Below are 22054 nucleotides of genomic sequence, written 5' to 3' on the forward strand. Positions count from 1 at the left end.
AACGCTTTAAATGTTGTCTAGTGCTCATCAGAGTAAGTCTTTGCATTGTGGTATTTAAAATATTGGCAGCTGCCCGCAGCTCTCGTCAGTGCCAGGGTGGCTGAAAGGGTGGTCACAGTGATGGGAACTTCTCACAAGACTGCTTCATGCAGACGGGAGTTCTCTATGGGTGACAAAGGTTCAAAAAGAAGCCTCAGGTTAGTAAGAGCAATTTAAAATTACTTGGCTTTTGCGTTCTGTTTTGCAACTCTGAGCTTGCTGACAACTCAGCATAGATGGTAAAGATGTTTTTAGTTCAGAATTCTGTTTTGGAGTATTAGTATTTGTCTCATTCATTTGCTCATGGGTGTGTAGGCACAAACTTAAAAGTTGTGTTCCTGGGCAGCCAGGGGAAAAAATAAATGGACTTACCTATCATGAATACTCCGTGAACAAACGACTTTTCATACTATTGCTTAAGCTGTGTCAGGAGTTACTTTGAAAATTCAACTTTTTAGTAGAAAATGAAAATGGTTATGATACAGGTAATAGAAAATACAGTAACTGTCAATGAGAATATGAGCAAAGTCTGAAAATCTTAGAAATGTTTTAATTACAATAAAAATAACCTAAAAGTGATCAGCATTTCAAAATAACTTATTAGCATATATATGACATATATTGTAGGGATAGTTAAAAAACAAGAGAAAGCTTAGATTTTCTATTTGTTCTTCTATTTTGAAATAATTTTTACAGTTGAAGGACATGCTTACCGAAAAGGGTTCTCCTGTTTAGACATAACTCCATATGTACATATCTTGAGCATCAGTTTTCAAAAAGTTCTTTCACTAATATGTTAAATGCATATCCCAAGGTCTAAGCACATTTGAGAGTTCTATTAATATGTCTGTAAAAGCTTAACACTGTATTATTGTCCATTGGTTGCATAAAACATGCTATATAATCTTAAGCGGCAAAGATGTGGTGTAAAATATAGTTAGAAACCATTGAAATAGAAACTGAATTAATACATTTGAGAGGTAATGAATTTATACTTATGGCTTCCAAAGCCTACTTTTCTCATTTGTGATTTAGATCATACTCTTATATTTGTCATTCTATTGTCAAACTAAAATATTTATAAAATTATCTGTTATCATACAAGGTGAAAGAAAAATCTGTGTTAGATCAGAAATGCAGTGTCAGATTTCTGACACTGGCAAGCAGCAAGTATGTGGGAAAAAATTACTGGCAGTGGCCAAGCATATGATAAGAGCTTTTTATCTGTTAATCTGGAATTCAGGGGCTTCCTGAGCTGGAGCCTATACATCTGTATTTAATTAGTCTAATTAGTTAACTAGTGTATTTTTGTTTCATAATTTATTCAATTGTATTGAGTCATTTTAAATAATTTGGTATCTATATCTTTTAACATTGAGTTTCATTATGTGCCATGTGCAAAAATAGCCCTTTTTGATTTTTGATCTTGCTGCCTGATAATTTCGTTTAATAATTCCTTATATATTTTTATGCAAGAATTTTATGCTATGAGGAATAGCTATGCCCTGTTTCATAGCCTTGATGGTTCTTGTTGCATTTCTTTGTACTTATCCAACTTATACTATAAACTTCCTGAGATGAAAAGACTAAATATGCAGGAATATCGTGGACTTACATACTGACTAATTATTTCATGCTGTTTTTCTTTCTTTTACAATAAGTCCCAGATTTCCATTTTGGTTTTTTTTGATCATCAGTGGCTCTTTCATTGACTCTTCCTCCCAAACTCCCCACCAAATTATCTATAGCTCCTAATCTTTCACAAGTATTAATTTAGTATCAGATTTGTGCACTTATATTCCTGTACACAGAGTTTTATGCAATAGTGAAAAATTTGGCAATTCGAGTTTCTTGAAATTGCAATGTGTCTATCATTTGGTCTTGGCAATTTACTAATCATTTGGTCAGTCTATTGCAAAACCTTCTGATATATCCACTTGATGCAGGTTTTTGATTTCATCCATCATAAAGCAAGGTTTTTGTGAGGGAATCCTGCAAAGGTCCTCTATAGTGAAAGTGCAAGTAATTTGTTCACTTTTTCTACTGTTGCCTTAATCTTTGAGTGCCCCTTGATATACCTTGATTTTCTATTCATTTGCAGATTTCCTTTTGGGCTTCCACATCTCTAGCATGAGTTCTGGGGGGATAGATAAGCTTTTTCTTGTTTGTTTGTTTTTGTTTGTTTGTCTTGTTGACATTGGGGATAAAATGATGTTTCTATGCTGCAACTTGAAAAGGTCTCGGTCTTGATATTTGCTATATGGAACAAAATATAACTGAGAGTGAAGAAGAGTTGAAGAGAGGAGGAATTTTGGTGGCTAGGATAGTGGAGAATCAATTAGCTATATCTATGACAAGTTGAATTTGATTACTGAACTTCACTGCTTTGTAATCTAGTTTCCTGTGAAAATGGGTCTTAAATGATTCTGCTGTGTATATGTTTGTCTGTGTCCCTATGCCCCCAAAACCTTGGATTTGCTTTTACTTGTATTTTACTTTAAATAAAATAATAATTTTTATGTAGTAATTTCAGGACATAAAATTTGGAACAAATGTAGCTTGGTTGAATTTGTAGCCGTGTTGAATTAATTTATGTTCTTGAGTGTACTTGAAAACTTCATGTTATATGCTGACTTACTGCGATTTCTTGGATTTTCGTGGTTTCAGTTGTTGGCACAGTCCCATGACAGAGAAGCCTTGAAGCTTTAATAAATTGTAACATTTAAAGTCTGTCAGCCCTGATGGGATGTATAGAAACCCAAAAGCCAATAGTGTAAAGTTGTTAGGAGATACCCCAAGCCTGGATCAGTAAGCCTTGTGCTGCAGAGAATCCTTCTGACTTCATCTGTGCTGATAGATCCGGACACAGGAAAGAGCCGTTGGAAGAAGAGAGGCTAGGCAATTTGCAGTATTTATTTCTCTGTGTTTGAGAACTATAGCTTGTTCTGAACACATTTTAATAAATCTACATGATTTCTGGAATATTTTTTCCCAACAATGGTTATATTAAATGAATTTTTGCTCTTAGGTTCTTCTTTGTGCTTCAGGATGGCCAGCACTTGAAGAATTGTACCTTACTTCTAATAATATTACAGTTTTGGAAAGGTAAGAAGAGTAATATGAGCGTAAGTTAGTCTTTCGTGACTGATGTACTCTGAAGTTATGTAGCAGATAAACCTCAAACTAGATTCCTGTAATGTTTAAATCACATGATATTGTAAAATAAATGGTGGGAATTTCATCTGATGTACTTTAAAACATTTATATATGTACACATTTATTTGTGTGTAATTGTATACTTAGAAAATCATTGTCTTCATTAGAAAATAACTTTATATGTTCTGAGTTTTTTGTTTGTTTGTTAATGTTGCAGGCCTGAAAACGTTCTGCAGACTCTGAAGTTGTTAGACCTTTCAGACAACCAATTAATGGATGGAAATCAGCTTCATCTAATAGCACATCTTCCCAGGTAGCTATTAAATAAATTTGCTGGAAATTTATTTTTCTTGTCCTGAATATTCATTCATCTCCATGGCTGTTTTTTGACTGAAGTATGATAATATTTATGTTGCATAGAAAGTTTATGGAATCTTGAGAGAAAGGCATTTTTTCCTCTTGAGGAGAGTAACTATTTAATTGACTTATTTTAGCATAATCTTATTTTTGCTGTATAGTAAGACATTTCTGAACTTTATACTTACGAAACTGAAGTGATTCATCACATTACTGAGTTCATTGTGTGTGTGCATGTACAGGGTTTTATCTAAGATGACAGGCTTGTAGAGCTTGTGTGGCCTGCCAAGGCCAAGGAGCTATGGAAATGGCTTCTTATTCTGAGACTAGCGCTCTGACCATGACGGTGCAGCGCAGGTTAATTCGCGGCAGCAGCGCAGCCGGTGGGTCTGCAGACCGCTGTGTCTGCAGACCGCTGTAGGGCATCTTGCTGGAGCATGTTGCTCTTGAGGCTGGCACACTAATGACCCTTGGTGGCAGATAGTTTCCATGAGCAGCTTAAACTCCTGCTGTCTACTTATTTTTCCCTTTCAAAACAAAACAAAAAGGGTTTAGAAGGAGGTAAAAAAAAAAAAATGCGGCGATGAGTCTTCCCCCTTCTCTGTTGTCTCCTCTTGGTCATTAACTATGGTGAAGGTTACTATACTGGTAGAAGTGTGTCACTATGTTTATGTTTGTGTACACTTTTTTTTTTTTTTTTTTTTTTTTGATTTTCAGTGCTTTATGGGGGTGTTTTAAAAAATTTCAAAAGAGATGCATCTCAAAATGCTAAAAAAAAGAGAGAGAGAGAAATAATTCCTGTACTGTCTTAGATGAATGTATCTTAGATAAATGTATTTTCACTTTCTTGAAAGATCATCTGTAGTAATACCCTTTACTCAGATCCTCTGCTTTACTGTATTTTCAGTAGCAGTGCCATTATGGTATTTTGGGGCTTTGAGAAATACCATTATGGTATTTCTGCTTTTGGGCTTACCATCCAGGCAGAGCTGGTGTTTATTCCTTCCTTTTTAGAGAACTTCAGTTACAGTGACTGGAAAATTGTGGGACTAGTAAGGTAGTCTTGCTAATTGACAGAGCTGTTATCTCGGGCTTCACACCAAAATAGCAACTATGAGGAATCAACAAGCTATTTAAAAATCATTTGGAAAATCACTCCTTTTAAGTCCAGGAGTCACTCTGAAAACTTGAAATTATTGCACTTGTTCCCTGAAAGATGTATTCCTGAATACCCTCATGAAGTCTGAATATTGGTGGTGAAGCTGCTGTTAATTTGTCAGTTGTAATGCATCATATCAAAGGTTTATTAGAGTCTTGCTTAAAAAAGAAAACACAAGTATCTTTTTTTTAACAAAAAGCTTTACCTACCAGGTATAGTAATCATCGTATTTATTAAATTGCAGATTAGAACAACTAATACTTAGAAACAGTGGAATATCTTCTATACATTTTCCTGATGCTGGATTTGGTATGTAAAAAAAGCAGCTTGTTTATAGCTTTATCTTACTGTTTATTTGAAGTTTTCATTATTGTCTTGTAAACTTACTCTTTTTTCTTAGGATGCAAGACTAAAATGTTTCCTTCATTAAAACGCCTTGCAATAAATGACAATAAAATATCACAGGTAGGTTAGATTGTGGTAGTTCTGCATTATCTTAATATGTATATCTTTGTTTAGGAATGACTTGTGATTCTTTTTTTTTAATTTCTTTGATTGTATGTGTAAGATTTTGAGGCAACTACTGATTTCTTTAATCAACGAAGAAGGATAATCTAGAATTTAAAAGAAGTTTCTTGAGGTCTCGGTTAAGAATGTCATGGCAGCTTGCCCCATCCGTCAGCTACCTCGTAATTCCTCTTGCCCTTCAGTATCTGAAGTAGAATCAAAAAGCTGAGTTAATTGCACAATTAAAAAAGACATGGTAATGCTGCTGTTTTCCAGTGTGTTTTCAAGGCTATTTTTCATTGCTTTTTTTTTTTGGTCATTGATTTGCTGCTGCTAAGCAGTTAAGTTTTAAAACAAACAAACAAACACACACTAAGGTAGCTAAGGTAGCATGGGCAGCTTAGCCAAACTATTGCTTGCCGTCACTGCAAAGGGCAAGTCCTGATTCACCATGTATCCCCTTTCTTTCACTTGTACTTGCTGTTTATGCAGTCTTGCCCCTTCCCTTCATCTCTCCATTGCTCATTAGTCTGTGTGAACTTCTGCACTTCACACACTTGGCAGATAACTAACCTGGATAGTTCTTTGCTGGGTGACTCAGCTGAAGCGTCTCCCGAGGAGCCCGTCGATACCGGAGCCAGCACGTGCCAGCGGCAGGGGGAGTCGGGAGCGAGGGTGGCAGTGTGAAGTCTTTCCCCCTTCTAGCAGCCGCGAGCCACGAGATTGGCTCACCGCAGCCGACGGAGCTGTGTCCTTAGGAAAATCACTAATTGCCGAGTTAAGGTAGATGGCCGGTGCTGTTTTCGCTTTGGGTCCCGAGAGGGCCAAAAGCCGATAGGACCTCTTTGCATGTAATGTTTTATGGGCATATTGGGGCATTAGAGTGTTAAATGGCCTTGCTGTTCTCAAAAAGAAACTTGTAAATTGGCATTAGCAAAACCTTGTATGAAATTCAAGAAAAATACTTACAGTATAGTAACCTGTGATGACAGGTGTCAGCTGGGTTTGTACTCAAATGCCATAAATTGAGTACAAGTAAAGTGGAGGAGATGACGGGGCTCCGAGGTGCTGCTTCTCCGGGGTGTGTTCTGACAGTGGTCTGGGGCCTGCTGTCGCAGAGAGTGCGATTGCTGGGAGGGCTGGTGAGAGGGGACGCAGGCACGGGCTGTGTCCCAGTCTAGTGTCACTGCTCCCCTTGCTGTCAGCTCTGTCTATTGCACTTGCAGTGCCTCTGCTTTTCTTTGGTGAACTCAAACCTGACGCCTTTTTCCCCTAATATGAGAACAAACAGTCATAAGTCCTTCTGCTCTGAAACAAGTATCTATTAAGATGCTCTCTCAGCAGACTTTTGCTTCCCAAAGTCTTGGCAGTTTTCTTTTATAGAAAGAGTAACTTAAGGACTATGACAGAATAGAGAGAGTTTTTACCTTCTTTATATACCATTTTACCAGCCTTGTAACATGTATATAACCCCTCCCTGTTCCATTTAGACAGTAACATGGGAAAAGAAACCGTTACTTGCCACAAAACATTTAATCTTTTCTTGTCTCCTCTCCTTACTGGGTTTCTACAGCTAACCATTGCAGCAGAGAGCATGAGTAAGGCACTTGATTTGACATAAGCTCTTCAAGTGGTACAACTAAAATCAATGTTATGTTTAGCCTAAGCATGCACCCCAGATCCTAGAAATTCGGAGAATACTAATGTTCTAAAACGCAGAGTACTTCATGGTCTTAATTTTTCAATTGATTACATGTGATGCAATTCTCTTCTTACCTAAATGAACAAGATGAAGGTACTTGGTTCTGTTGACCAAAAGAATGGTTTCAGTCATGGTTGTTGTACAGGAAAAGTCAGTGTTACTATGTATTGTTCTGAAATTAAGTGTGTTTTATGCGTGTTCAAAAGGAACAATGCTTGTTCCCCTCCATTTCAGTGGTCATCTATCAATGAGCTTGATAAACTGCCAAGTTTGCGGTCACTGCAGTGTCACAATAACCCTTTGATGGACACGGAGAAGAACCCAGAGACCTTGAGGCAGCTAATAATTGCCAAGATAGGTCAATTGGAGGTTTTGAACAAGTCTGAGGTATGTGATTTTTCATTGCATAAGCAGTGGGGATGGGGGGGGGACTTTTAAATCACTGAGTGAGGATTTGTTCTCAGTTTGTTTTAAGACTGTTGTTTGTCTGGGTGTGGGAAAAGTAAAGTACTGACTATTCCATCACAGAGTAAATGGGGCAGTAGGTAGGATCAGTAGATCAAGCTCTGTTCATGATCACTGCTAACTTGGTGAGGGCTAGCACAAAGCAGAGAAATGTTTTTTCATGTGCCTGAGTCCTACAGATGTTGCAAGACTGTTAACAAAGCCATATGCTGGCAAAAAAAAAAAAAAAGAGAGAGAGAAAGAAAAACGAAAAGAAAAAAGCAGCACTATTAAATCTGTTTCAGTGTCTTCAATAAAATAAAGCATTTGCCTTCTATAATAGGAAGATAGCATTAGCTAAACCAAATTTCCAGCAAGTATTTATGGTAAAAGAAAGGAGAAGTTGTATCTGTTCTACAGTTAAAAGAACTACTGCTAATAACATTCTTGCATCATGAAGCAACATTGTTGCCATAATGTCCATATAATGTCCATATCCATAATACCATAAATGAATCAGGCAGTACTTGGAGGTAGAGTTTGTAAGAATCTTGAATGCACTGAACACCTAAATAAGTAATAGCAAGGAGTCGGTATCATGAATTAGGTTTTCTTCTTGGGAAAGACGGTGTAATTACGCTATGGGCCATCCCTGTGTCAGTACAGATCCTTCCTGCTGAAAGGAAAGGAGCAGAGCTTGATTATCGCAAGATATTTGGACATGACTGGATAGCAGCTGGTGGACACTGGAACCCAGAGAGAAACAGACCAAGCGAGGAATTTCTTGCTGCCCATCCCAGATATCCATCGCTTTGCCTTAGTAAGTGTAATTACAGCAAAACGGACTCTTCCTTGCTTCTGACATTGTGGTAGCACTGGTTTGTTCTCTCTTCAGTTTACTTCCCTTCCCTTTAATGCTTGTCCACGTGCTCCTGCTGCCTTAGGACAATCCCCCTGCGGCTGGCCCCCACGTGCAACCAGTGTTCAGCGCTGTGGGGCAGCCGCCAAGTGCCGCACCCTGCCGGGCGCCGCTGTTTTGCGAACGTGGGCAACGCAGGAGCCCCATGGGCAAGCGGGCGGCTGCAGCTGGGCCTTCTGCAAAGCGGCAGCGTGAGGCATCATGTCGTGCGCCAGCCGCCTGGCCCACCCCACCCCTGCGCCTGCCCGGGCTCCCTGCTGGGTGCAGAGGGTGGAGGAAGCAGCCCTGGAGCCCACCGCGTTTCAGTGCCCTGTGTCCCACTGAGGGGACCGAGGCAACGGAGACATGTTCTTGGTGCCTGATCAGTACCAGACCACTCTTTCTAGGTCTCCTGTTTAGTTGTTCAGTCTGAATTTTTGATTCACATCTACGCGTGCTTTATCCTTCACACGCAGAATACGGTGCGCCAGAGGAAGGAGAACTGAAGAGAGAACAGCCTTCGACTCTGAAGAATCAGCTTCTGAGTAAGAGGCTGGAAATGGTCAAAATGATTGTTTCTGTGTTTAAAAGATGTTATGAGCTTGGCGTTCCCAGGATGTATATGGATGTGTACAGTACAAAGGGTGGAAAAACCTTTGCAGAGCTCACAGAATTGTAACCTGTAATTTTGCTGCCGTGAACTGTATGTATGGTGGAGTTCAAAGCCTCTCCATGTTCCAGCTCTCTAGATAATTTTCTTAATTACTCCTATCCCCCACCAAGTCTTAGGCAGCGTTCCATCCCATCCTGCTGCTGTGAGCGACTCCTCTACAGCCTGAAATAGACTTGAGATTTTAACCTGAATAACCTGAACTATTTTGTGATGACAATTATTTTTTTTCTTAACTTCAGGACAGTGGGGAAAAAAAATAAGGGTAGCTTTGGTATTGGGGCTGTTTACTTTTTTAAACTAGTTTATATCCCAGATGTACAAATTCACATGTCATTGTTTGCTGTGTCATGGAGAACTGAACCTTCCCCCCTCCCACCCCTCCAAAGGGTAAAATATTTTTAAGGCAGTAGGTTTTGGTAATGCGTTTAAGTGGAAGACCAACTAAAACAAGGAATATAGTTGACTAGACATAATAGAAGACTTTTTTAAAGGTTTCTAAAGTCTTAATCTCTGAATAAAAAAAAACAGAAAGGCAGATAACTTCCTCAAAAGGTATTTGTCCTGTGCTTTTGAAATGCCATTTCTACTGCAGGTTATTTTTAAAAATAACTATAAGTTTTATGTAAATACTCCTTTTGAGCACTAAGTATTTTTTATGCGACTCCTTAATACTTAGCATTTATTTTCCTAATTTAACAAACTAAGAGAACTATTAAAGAAATAAGCGCCACTCTCTGTTAAATGGCATCTTAGCTGCTCAGATGGAGGCTAGGGCCTCATTTTTTGAAGAGAAGATTGGGCTGAGCGGGGGGAGCAATTTGTGTAAAAACCACACTAAAAAGTCCCAGTGCTCCTGACCAAACAGGGCCTGAAGTTCACTCACTAATGCTGCCTGTTCTTTTTTTTTTTTTTTTCAGCTTTGACAATTAAGTGTCCTGACAAACCTGAGCAGAAGCCACTAGAGAAAAAGCTACCAGGTAAGAAGCCATTTCTCTTGTTTTAGCAGTAGATAGTAAGTTCTTTTCAAATAACCTTCTAAGTAAAGGGTGGCAGTTGCCTCTAGCTTTGTCAGCCAATTACTCCCTTGAAGACTCTATCTTATAAAGGAAAGACAAAGGTAGAATTTGTCTGAAAAAGTCATTTTTTTTCCAACCCTTTTACAAGTTACTTTCAATCTAGGTCCAAAATCAGAAGGTTGATGATTGTGTGACTACCTCTGCTGCTGGTTGCATGATTAATGTGTCTGAGGCCCAAAGGCTAATTAACTGGTATGAAATGTGGAGGCTGTGCTAACTAACTTACTTAACAAGAAGTTTTAACAGCCACCTATTTAGTTTGCAGTTCTTGGTATTTACATCTACTGTTTTATACAGTGAATGAGAAATCTGATTCTATCTAACTCTCATGTATTCCCAAGTTAAGATTTAGTGCCTGCAGTGACAACTAGAATGAACAGACCCTGTGCTAAATAAAACTGAAGTTTTGGAAAGATGAATCAGAGAAAAAAGACTTACTCAAGCTTTATTCTAAAATAAAAATCACATTTATTAGCCCGTTTCATAAAATCAGATACAGCTTTTACAAAAATGTTTTATTGATAGAAAAATATTTTTCTAAGTACAGTGTGCAGTATTACAGGAATAACTCACTATTGCTGTGCCTTTAGATAAAGCTTCAAAGGAAGTGAAAGTTTAACCAAAATATTCAGTATACTCTATTGAAAAAACAGGTGTCCCCTCTGGCACAAATGACAGTTACTCATTCAAGAGCCATTACAAAAAATATCCCTGTGTGCGACTTCATAGTACAAACCACTACACAGCTCTGCTGGCAGTTTGGGACTAATTAACGCAGTAATGTTTGAGAACGGCACTAGCTGAGTGACATTTGTTTCTTTATGCTGAGAGCGCCGGTTCCTGGTAGGAAAACTATCAGGAACAGCTGCCAGATGCAAGTAGTTAGAAGCTGACTGGTTTGTGTCCCAAAGGTCACTTAGTAAACTATGTTTCAAATACCAACTCCAAAAAGGTAAATTATGAAGCCATAACACTTTAATTTGGTATATGGGAATCAAAGCGCTTACTTAAACAGTAGTAGCATACGCTCTCTGATCCACCAGAGAGTAAATCAAATTCAAATTGATATTAGCAATTATTTCAGTTACAAAAGACATTATTGCAGTGTTAGAACTGAAGCAGCAGCACAGCCTTTCCTTGATGCTGTAAGTATACATGAAACACTAGTACTTTGCTACAGCTCAGTGATAGCAGCATTTTTCCAGTAATTTTTTTTTTGTTGCCTTTGACAGAGTCTATGACTATTCAGCGGGTCAAAGGATTGCTCTATCGCCTACTCAAAATACCTGGTTCAGAACTGAAACTGTCCTATGAAAGTTCTAAAGTGAGTTAAAATTCAGTAATTCAACAGTAAAATACTTCATGCTGCTAACAGTCAATAGCATGTTCTGAATATTACATAATGAAATGTGTTCCCTTAAGGAGGGTGGTTTTCAGGCTGTAATTTGAGACCTTATTTGATTCCTGCAATATATGGTAGATCCTCCCTGACTGCAACTGCCTGGTTTAAATGAACAGATTTTAGTTTAGATCTGATTTTTTATTTTTTCTTATTCCAGCTGGAAGGAAAAGAAGTTGAATTAGACAACGATCTAAAGCCTTTGCAGTTCTACTCAATAGAAAATGGAGACTGTGTGTTAGTGCGGTGGTGAGAGGGGACCCTCTTGATAGACTGAAGGAAAACCAAGCACTGGAACTGCAGAAGAGTTACAGGCTGCCTGCAGGCAGCGTCTGCAATTTGTGCCTGAACACTTGTGTGGAAGAACATGGACTTCATGCATGGCACCGGAAGATTACACAGTAATGCTTCCAGCTCTTAAAATTAGTAGTCAGTCTTCATGAAAGCATTTGTTTTGGGGTGAAGAGTCTCATATGGAAAATACCAAAGAGAGAGTGCTTGTATCCATAAATTAAACTCTTCTGCCAATATTTTGTGCTTCCTGCTGTAGTGGCGAGTTTTTTGTTTTTTACTGAACTGAGTATATGCTCGAGGTGCAACATCTTTACTTACAGTAGCTCTAGGAGCAAATTAGTGATGCACTGAAAGAGGCTACTTACCTTTTTGTTTTCACCTACTTCCAAAGACTTTAAAGCAAACAGAAGTGGAACAGCAGTAACTGCAGAAGTACCTACACACTTTGGACTATTTAAGGTCAAAATCTGACAGATGTTTATTCTACCTACAGTATTAACATACCACAGTATAAATAAGTTCTCAGCATCCTGCAAGGTATTTCTAGTTATTTTATTTTCTTTAGTGGTCTGTTGCTCAAACTTATTTTACTTTCAGCTTTACCTCCATTCATATCTAATGATACATGATGCTATCAGAAATCCCTCTGAGTTGGCTATGCTTGCTGCACTTGAAGATTTGATATAAGCAAACTGATACTGTTCTATCTAAAATGACAATGATCTAAACAAACTGAACAGCAGTCCTAAACCCTAACTGTCCCACTCCCCACACAGCTAAGAGCAACCTCTCAAACAGCTGCCAGCACAGAACCCCTACTGCAGTAAGACCTCCTAGGTGCCCTGGTCCTGAGCACAGCTCTTCGTTGGATACTGGTACTGCTCTATACAGAGTTAAGTCAGTAGTATTTTAATTTACAAAAGACAGGCCAGTTGGCATTCTTATGTGCATTTATTAATTACAAGTTGTTCTTTCTTTATATAAAAAGGAAATTGCTTATCTTAAACATTTTGGTTTTGTCTGCTGAACATCTATGCTATAGAAAATGGAGAGTATCAGTCCACTTGTAATTATCAAAAGGGATGTGCAAATATTTGTTACACTTTAGTTGAAACTCAACATTAAAGGATACCTTAATATTCCTTATTATTTCCAAAAATGAAGCCAAATATCCACTTTTACATGATCATTAAATGCTACCGTGTTTTCTGAGACAAGTCTGTCATCTTTCCTCACATCTACAAGGATCTCCACACAGTTCCTTTATTCTCCAGAGCTCTCTCAGTTCTTGTGGAGAATACTGAGGGGAGGACAGCATGCCGCTCTCGCATGTCTTCTCACACAGCCAGAGACTGTCCTGTCAAAAGAGACAGTAGTTTCAATAAGTTTTGTTGAGGATGATTAAGGTCCTGCTAAGAAAACTTTACAGCCAAGAATCAGGTTTTCATTGCTTGCAGCAACACGTTCTGCACACAAAGGTCACCAAGTAGAGGCATATGCAGAGTCTCTATCTGATCTGCTAGAGCAGTTCAGTCCTAAGTGTCACTGGTTTTTTTTTTGGAGGGAGGGGGAGGGGAGGAGGTGGGGTGGTAAGTAATTACATAAAAACTGAAGATCCCAGGATAATTATGTTTTGTCTCCCCCCACCTTTCCTTAAAAAAAAAAAAAAAGACACTTTTCTGTATGCCAGGAAGCCAGTGGAGCAAAATGACACATCATGGCTGAACTGCATAGTTTGCAGCTAAATTTGAGGTTGTTTAAATTCAGCAGCTTTTTTGATGGTGGCTGACTGCCTCCTACAAAAACTAGAGCAAGTAGATACATACCCATAAGGGCAAGACACCACTGCTAGCCAGTTTGGTTACATCAGCATGGTGCTCTCAGCCATAAGTGACTCCATCCCACAGAACTCTTTAAAAAAAAAATTACAGTAGAGGATCAGGCTTGCAGACTACTGTTGTTAACATTAATGAATCTAATGGCTCGAGCCAGATTTCATTTCTATGGGTCACACTATTCAACTGGTGAATGTGAAAGCACCTACTGAGTTGAGGCTGAAAATTTAACCTCAACTTATTTGTGCCTATGTACCTACCATCTCATGCCTGCTCTGTATCTACACACACAACTCTGAAAGCACGTTCACATGTTTCTTTCAAAACTGATCTAGCTCGTTTGCTCCCTATTTATGGAACTAGTGACAGAAGTCATTCAAGCAGTGGAAGACTGCGTCCACCAGCACTGTGGAGGTGCTCTCCACTCTCATGCAGGAAAGCTTCTAGAAAGCCCTGAGCCAGACAGCAAATGTTACCACAGATGAGCAAATCTTCCCCTGTGCAGCAGCACGTCCTATGTTCTTATCTTTGCTCTGAGAACTCTTTTTCTCATACCCTCCACTTTTTTTTTTTTTAAAAAAAGAAAAAAATTAACAAGTGTTTTCAGGATTTTATTCAATGGCTGTTAAGGGTTTTTTTTTTTTTTTTTTTTTTTAAAAAATCATATTTTGTGCTACTCAGCAACAGTCATGTTCTTCCATAAGATCAGAGACTTTATGCGGACTTACTTGATATCGCTTGGGTCCTACAGCTGCCATCCAGATGCCCATACTCACATCTTCACCCTAAGACAACACATTTGAAAAGATACAGATGAGATCACTGGAAAAGCATGACTTTGTGAAGTAGCGTAAGTTGCCTCATGTACCTGCAGTAAATATGTTAACAATGAAAAGCTACAATGGAGCATTTATTTTAGAGGTGTTATATTAATCCTCTCAAATTTCCTGTGATAAAACAGTGAATTGGTTTCACACGGAAACCAATACAAAAAAAGTGAGAATACAGTTGCAGAGTTTCTTACTCTAAGGCGTTTGTGCTTTGACACAAAACAGACACTAGGCATAGTAACCATCTGCACTGTAAAAAGCCAAAGTATCAACCAGGAGAAGCCAATACTAACATCCACTTGCACAATGTGGTTTCCCACTTATCCAGCACATACATACACTACTCCCCAAATGAGTCTAAAGTAGAAAAACTGAACTAATGCTTTAGTACCTGGTATGTCTTTAGTCTTTCGGAGTTGCTGGCCAACCACTGAACAATATCTTTGGAGATGACGTAGCCAGACCCACAAGCAAAGGCTGGATACGCGGGACTCGGGTACTCCAGCTCTTGCCATTTCCCAGTTCGATCAACTGCCCAATTCAGTCTGAAACTGAAGACCATGTTAGCCATACGAGACGTTTATACAAAGCCCTCTGCAAAACCCATGAACACAGCTAACAGGACCAAAGTAGCGCTAATAGTGCTGAGAGGAGAAAGTAGAAGGTGATCCTAATTATAGTTCAGGTAGATAGCTTTATTTCTCTAGGGTCACATATCTAGTCCAACACAACAGCTTAGAGTAAGCACAGCTTGATCTCAGCCTCAGGCAATAAGAGAAACTTCTCAATGTAGAAACAAACACAGCACTGACAGGCTCATCTTCAGCATGTCTGCACTGCTACTGGGTTTTGCTTCAGTTAAGTACAAGCTTCCTTATATATGTTCAGTAAGGGTCACTGAATCGCAGAATGGTTGAGGTTGGAAGGGACCTCTGGAGATCATCTAGTCCAACCCTCCATGCTCAAGCAGGGTCACCTAGAGCACAATGCACAGCATCACGTCCAGGCAGATTTTGAAGCTCTCCAGAGAAGGAGCCTCCACAACCTCTCTGGGCAACCTGTTCCAGTGCTCTGTCACTCTCACAGGGAAGAAATTCCTCATGTACAGACAGAACTTCCATGTGTTTCAGTTTGTGCCTGTTGCCTCTTGTCTTGTCACTGGGCACCTCTCAAAAGTGTCCGGCCCCATCCCCTTGACACTCTCCCGTAAGGTATTCGTATACCTTGATAAAACCCCCTCTCAGTCTTCCCCAGGCTGAAGAGGCCCAGCTCTCACAGCCTTTCCTCATAGGGCAGGTGCTCCAGCCCTCTGATCATCCTCATAGCCCTACGCTGGACTCTCTCCAGTAGCTCCATGTCTCTCTCGTACTGGGGAGTCCAGAACTGGACACAGGACTCGAGATGAGGCCTCACCAGGGCTGAGCAGAGGGGCAGGATCACCTCCCTCGACCTGCTGGCAACACTCTTCCCAGTGCACCCCAGGAAACCATTGGCCTTCCTGGTCACAAGGGCACATTGCTGGCTCATGGTCAACCTGTCATCCACCAGCACTCCCAGGTCTTTCTCTGCAGAGCTGCTCTCCACAAGGTCAGCCCCCAGCTTGTACTGGTGCCTGGGGTTATTCCTCTCTAGGTGCAGGACCTTGTACTTGCCCTTGTGGAACCTCACGAGGTTCCTCTCTGCCCAGCTCTCCAGCCTGTCCAGGTCTCTCTGAATGGCAGCACAGCCCTCAGCTGTATCAGCCACTCCTCCCACCTTGGGATCATCTCCAATCTTGCTGAGGAGGCACTCTGTCCCCTCATCCAGGTCACTGGTGAACAAGTTGAACAGGATGGGACCCAGTACTGAGCCCTGGGGGATGCCACTAGCCACAGGCCTCCAACTAGACTCCACGCCACTGATGACGACTCTCTGGGCTCTGCCTTGCAGCCAGTTCTCAATCCACCTCACTGTCCACTTGTCTAACCCACACTTCCTGAGCTTGCCTAGGGGGATGCTACAGAAGACCGTGTCAAAAGCCTTGCTGAAGTCAAGGTACACAACGTCCACTGCTCTCCCCTCATCTACCCAGCCAGTCATTCCATCAGAGAAGGTTATCAGGTTGGTTAAGCAGGATTTCCCCTTGGTGAATCCATGCTGACTACTCCTGATCACCTTCTTTTCTTTCTCTTTCTTAGAGATGACATCCAGAATGAGCTGTTCCATCACCTTTCCAGGGATGGAGGTGAGGCTGACTGGCCTGTAGTTTCCTGGTCTTCCTCCTTGCCCTTTTCGAAGACTGGAGTGAAACTGGCTTTCTTCCAGTCCTCAGGCACCTCTCCAGTTCTCCATGACCTTTCAAAGATGATGGAGAGCAGCCTGGCAACAACATCCACCAGCTCCCTCAGCATTCCATTGGGGCCTATGGATTTGTGGGCATCATGTTTGTCTAAACGATCTCTAAGCCGATCCTCCTCGACCAAAGGAAAATCTTCCTTTCTCCAGACTTTCTCTCTTGTCTCCAGGCTCTGGGATTCCTGTAGGCTGGCCTTAGCAGTAAAGGCTGAAGTAAAGAAGGCATTCAGTGGCTCTGCCTTCTCTGTACCCTTCATCACCAGGGCACCCACCCCATTTAGTAGCGGGCCCACATTTTCCCAAGTCGTCTTCTTGCTACCAATGTATTTGAAGCTCTTCTTGTTGTCCCTGACATCCCTTGCCAGATTTAATTCCAAATGGGCCTTAGCCTTCCTTGTCGTATCCCTGCATACTCTGACAACATTCCTCTATTCCTCCCAAGTGATCTGTCCCTTCTTCCACATTCTGTGCAATTCCTTCTTCTGTTTGAATTTTGCCAGGAACTCCTTGCTGATGCATGTAGGTCTCCCACCCCCTTTGCTGGACTTCTTACTCACCACTCTTGAGCTTGGATAAAGTGATGCTTGAATATTAACTCTCTTGGACCCCCTTTCCTGCAAGGGCCCTAACCCACGAGATTCCTCCAAGTAGGTCCCTGAAGAGGCCAAAGTCCACTCTCCTGAAATCCAGGGTTGTGATCCTACTGATTGCCCTGCTTCCTTCTCACAGGATCCTGAATTCCACCATCCCATGGTCACCGCAGCCAAGGACATGCCTGTGTCCAATCCTCTTTGATCAATCAACACCACACAAAACCAGGTCCTCCAGCACACATGCGATTACATGCAGTTACAGCCATGTTGCACAACCTGCTTTCCTGATAACCCCTGTGGCTGCAAGGAAGCCAGAAGTAGTATTACTTTTTGTATACTTTCTCCCCAAAACAGCTAAGCTAGTTCAAAACACCTATCAAGATAACTTGATCCTAGTTACAGTAAAGACTCACTGATTGGCTGTTCAAGCTTTGAGGGAGTCACTTACCTTCTCTATGCTGTTTTCCCCCGAAAAACTCCCCCAAACAAAGTGGATGTTCAGCCAAGGCCACCATCACTGAATTAACAAAAACCTTCCTGAAGGTTTCTTTCTCTAGGGAAGACAGTACTTACTACTAGATGTCTTCCAAAGTCTGAAATGCTTTGACTGAACAGCCTCTCTGCACTGACTCCCACTCCCAGCCAATGTGGCACAACTAGCTTAACACTCTGTGGCACCATGCAGTACTATAACATTGTTAGGCTGCTGTGTCAGCCATCATAAATGCCCTGCTTTTCCAGTTTGGGAACAAGCTGGTATTACACTGCTCTTTCCTTACAAATACTTCATGCCCTCACACCTAACTGGCATAACTTTGTCAATGCAGCAGATTCTCCCCCTTTTGCAAACAGGTAAAGTGTGGCTGAATTTAGTCATGAGCATAAGAAGCTTAAAACTTCAGTGAGCTATAAAGAAGTCTCACCACAGACAGCAGCACTGTAACAGTGAGGAGTTACAGTTGAGTGGCAGCTCTGTTACCAGACTTTAAATTCACAGCTGAAGCTGACATGTGAAAGCACTGAGTAGATAAAGGCGACATCTGATATTGAGTCTTGAGTGAATTCAGGTATCTTCTACTCTACTGAGTCACAGCAGGAGGGCTGCAGCCTCCCCCCTTCCCTCCAAACTGAGGCACATGTGCTGCGCTCATTGCTTGCTTATTGTCTTAACTTTCTGTAGCAATTTCTGCCTCATTTGTTCTCTGCATCTCACACTTGTCTTATCTGAAGATTGTGACCATTAGAGAATCTACACTTGAAAAATGTCACCCGTACAGAAGGTTCTCCACAGACACAGAGTTGACATGTTTTGTCCATCTTTTCCCCTCTCTCCCTCCCTCCATACAACTTCTCTTTGTCTTCTCAGTAACCTACCAGGAATAAAATTACTTGATACCTTATCACACCATTTCTAGAGAAAGACCCAGCAAAACTCATTTTTCACTCTGAAGAAAAAAGTACCATCAATCCTCCCAAATTCGAGCAATGGCTATTCTAAGGCAAGCCTAGAAGTCAGTTACTAGAACAGGAAGGTATCAGCATATTAGGGCTACAAAGATGATTAGGGGAGTTGAGCATCTTTCTTACAAGGATAGATGGGGGGGCCTATTTAGCCTGCAGAAGAGAAGATTGAGAGAGGATCTCATCAATGTAAACAAGCACCTTCAGGGAGGGTGTCAAGGGGAATGCGCCGGACTCTTTTCAGTGGTGCCCAGTGACAGGACAAGAGGCAACAGGCACAAATTGAAACACATGGAAGTGCTGTCTGAACATGAGGAAAAACTGTGAAGGTGACAGAGCACTGAAACAGGTTGCCCAGAGAGGTTGTGGAGTCTCTTTCTCCAGAGATACTCAAAATCTGCCTGGACATGATGTTGTGCAACAGGCTCTAGGTGACCCTGCTTGAGCATGGAGGGTTGGACTAGATGATCTCCAGAAGTTCTTTCCAACCTCAACCATTCTGCGATTCTGTGATATCCTGCACTCCACAAAAAAAGGGGGTTTATATTACAAATTAAACAGATTTTCATGGAAAACTTCAAGTGTATGAAGTTTCTTCTTGGACTAACTAAGATGAAGAACAGCTCCATTCTGAATTCCCACCGCTGTTTTATAGCGCTGTATGTGAGACAACTTTAGTGAACTGCCTTTTCATTTATGACATTCACATCAGATTCAGTCCCTTTTAGAAACAGACTGGTACATTCTACCCTATCATAAATTTGGTCATTTGCAGACATGGTCATTGACCCGTCAAAGAATTATCTGTCATAGCAGAGGAAGATGAAGTCTTTGACTACAGATTCAAAATGACAATAACCAAGGTAAGTATATTCCCTGCAATATGAGCCAAAATTCTGGAGTTGGATGCCCAGACCATTTGTTTTTCCAGTCCACAGTCCTAAAACGCCCTTGATCAGCTCGTTAAAGTTTTCACTGTGGAGGCAAGCCCACAGTAAGGAGCAACACAAAGGGACGCATATGCAGGGACAAGAGGGAGAAGGAAGGCAACCTCTTTGCTCTTAAGTCAAGAATATGCTTCAGAACAGCTTCCCCTACAGCAACTGGAAAGCAGCCCAGGCAGCTTTCTAAATAGGGCATTTTTTCCTTTAGCAAGTTGGTTTCTGTCTTGTTGTCTATCTTGCTAGAATGAACCTATCTTATTTTCATTCTTACTCTTGCCTGGTGGGAGAGGTGTCCCAAAAAAATTTAGCAGGCACTAGGCAACTTGCCCTTCAATGATTTATACAGGCCACAGAACAGACACCTACCACTCAGCTCTTTAAGACTGTCTCTTAAGACACAAGATATTCCACTCTCCATTTTAATCAATCACCTTAAGAGTGAACAACACGTAATACTAGACCTGTGAAGGAAAATACCTTTAGCAGCAAAAGCCAGCTCCTCCTTCAGTAAACAGATGGCAACAGAAAGACATCTTATGCCTTTGCATTATACTGGATATTTTTCCAGCATAGCTATGTATGCCATGAATGGTGAATGAAAGGGAAAGAAAGGCTGTTTCAACCATCCTGGCTATTCACAAATGCAACGCAGGCTTGGGAGCTTCACTTGAGAATTTTTGAATCAGACTCACCATTTCAGCCAGTAGCAAAATTGATACTAATGTTTATCATTACCAGACTTCAAAATAATAGGGAGACTATAAAGTCAATTTTGTTTCTTCTGTTCACCCCATTGCCACAAGCCCACCTTAACAGCTACAGCGTCTTCAGAAAAAGTAATGTTCACAACACTAGCATGTACTTCCATTTTTAACTTTAGCTTACTTCTGTAATATTTTTATTTACTTGTTGAAGTCCCATGACAAAAACGTGTTCTAAAGCTATGCAAAGTATATTGCAAGCTCAACCTATTGTAAAGGCACACTCTGGAAAGCTACTGTAAAGTATCAATTTCTGTATCTGAAGATTCAAAGTTCTACACTTACAAAAGGTCGGCTCTTCGTAAGTAGCTTCCATAGGCAGAAGGAGGGAATGCACAAAAAAACCCCACTTCTAAAACAGTAAATTGCTTGCTAAACAAAAACAAAAAAGCATCTATGAAAAACAAGTTGAAAGACTCACTTTCCCCACCAAATGTTTGGCCTGTCCAGTTTTTTCTGCATTATCCTTTTAAAAACAGCCTCCAAATCAATGTAACAGTCATCATCCGTCTTCAGTAATAAATCAAAGCTTGTTGATTCAACTGTCCTGTAGCCAAAGAGAAGAGTGATGATATGCTGAACCCAACAATCTACAGCTATGTAAGAGAACCCTCTGCAAGGGTTTTTTGGGAAGCAGAGCTGAAGGGAGAAGGGAATGACAGATATTCCTTTTAAAAATGTTTTGCCTATTGAACGAGGCTGACTGCTTGTCATATAGACAGAAGATGCAGCTGCTATAACACGAGCCTATAGCAGGGATTTGTGCATGAGCGGAAGAAAAGAAACTTGAAGAAAGGGCTTTGTTCTCTAGAACAGATGGTGGATTTACTTACAATAAATCTGTCTTAAATAGTGTTGACCTCAGAAGGATATGAATTCCTGCTGATGACTGCAGCACAGCTGTTAAAAGCCAATGGCTACATAAAGGGTCAGTAGTCTATTCTTCAGGATAAGACAGTCAGCCCAAAGACAGTACAACAGTGAAAGGTTACAAGGAACATCTGTGGTAACAGCTTTGAACTTATTTTTCCTTGGTAAAGCCCCCTTCAAATATGAAATAAGTAATTTTTAACTGTCTGAAATACTGAAATATCTGTCACTTTAAAATAACCGAAGAAGCTCAGAATTCTAGAGATTATTTCTCGGTTTATCAACAACTTGTGCAAGTTGTCAGATAACATAACACGTTGGATTATCTTGCATCTCAAGCAACAACAGTAATCTGTAAGCAAAATGCAACTCACCATCGATAGAAGTTCAGCAGCTTGGCTGGAACATTTCTGTAAGTGTCAATAACATCTACAAAAACAATATCATCATAGGTGCTGCTTTCTTCCTTCAGTAAAGCATCTTCTTTTTCAAGATTTTTGATATGACTTGCAAACCTTTCAGGGCGAGTATGCAGGCTTTTCAGAAGAGCATCACCTTCTGAAAAAGGCAGCACTGATAATTAGGCAAAATGTATATCTATGTAGTATTTCACATGCTTCTCTTGGATCATATACAACATACCAACAAAATGAATCTGAAAATGTATCCAACACAATCAGTTAAGAAAGTCCTACAATTACTTTAAAAATCTGTATCAAAAA

The 22054-nt window shown here is 40.5% G+C and overlaps 2 protein-coding genes across 6 annotated transcripts in view; one reads left to right on the plus strand and one right to left on the minus strand.

Moving 5' to 3' along the window:
- Positions 1-11940, plus strand: part of TBCE (tubulin folding cofactor E) — a 33149-nt gene extending 21209 nt beyond the window's left edge. The window contains exons 8-17 of the mRNA XM_062572297.1: positions 3068-3144; positions 3413-3508; positions 4956-5020; positions 5112-5176; positions 7155-7307; positions 8031-8184; positions 8739-8807; positions 9853-9912; positions 11244-11335; positions 11571-11940. Coding sequence (XP_062428281.1) covers positions 3068-3144; positions 3413-3508; positions 4956-5020; positions 5112-5176; positions 7155-7307; positions 8031-8184; positions 8739-8807; positions 9853-9912; positions 11244-11335; positions 11571-11663 — 924 coding nt within the window. The 3' untranslated portion in view covers positions 11664-11940. The remainder of the gene's footprint in view (positions 1-3067; positions 3145-3412; positions 3509-4955; positions 5021-5111; positions 5177-7154; positions 7308-8030; positions 8185-8738; positions 8808-9852; positions 9913-11243; positions 11336-11570) is intronic.
- Positions 10456-22054, minus strand: part of B3GALNT2 (beta-1,3-N-acetylgalactosaminyltransferase 2) — a 32962-nt gene continuing 21363 nt past the window's right edge. For 3 of the 5 annotated variants that reach the window (XM_062572295.1, XM_062572293.1, XM_062572292.1), the window contains exons 8-12: positions 21707-21890; positions 20884-21009; positions 14761-14920; positions 14268-14324; positions 10456-13061 (exon numbers count right to left, since the gene is read on the minus strand). In XM_062572295.1, the coding sequence (XP_062428279.1) occupies positions 12927-13061; positions 14268-14324; positions 14761-14920; positions 20884-21009; positions 21707-21890 (662 nt within the window). In that variant the 3' untranslated portion in view covers positions 10456-12926. Of the gene's footprint in view, positions 13062-13530; positions 13616-14267; positions 14325-14760; positions 14921-20883; positions 21010-21706; positions 21891-22054 lie in introns of all 5 variants that reach the window. The other 2 variants (XM_062572296.1, XM_062572294.1) reach the window with 2 other exon arrangements.

This window comes from Rhea pennata, chromosome 3 (assembly GCF_028389875.1).
Source record: "Rhea pennata isolate bPtePen1 chromosome 3, bPtePen1.pri, whole genome shotgun sequence".
In the NCBI taxonomy this organism is placed as follows: Eukaryota; Metazoa; Chordata; class Aves; order Rheiformes; family Rheidae; genus Rhea; species Rhea pennata.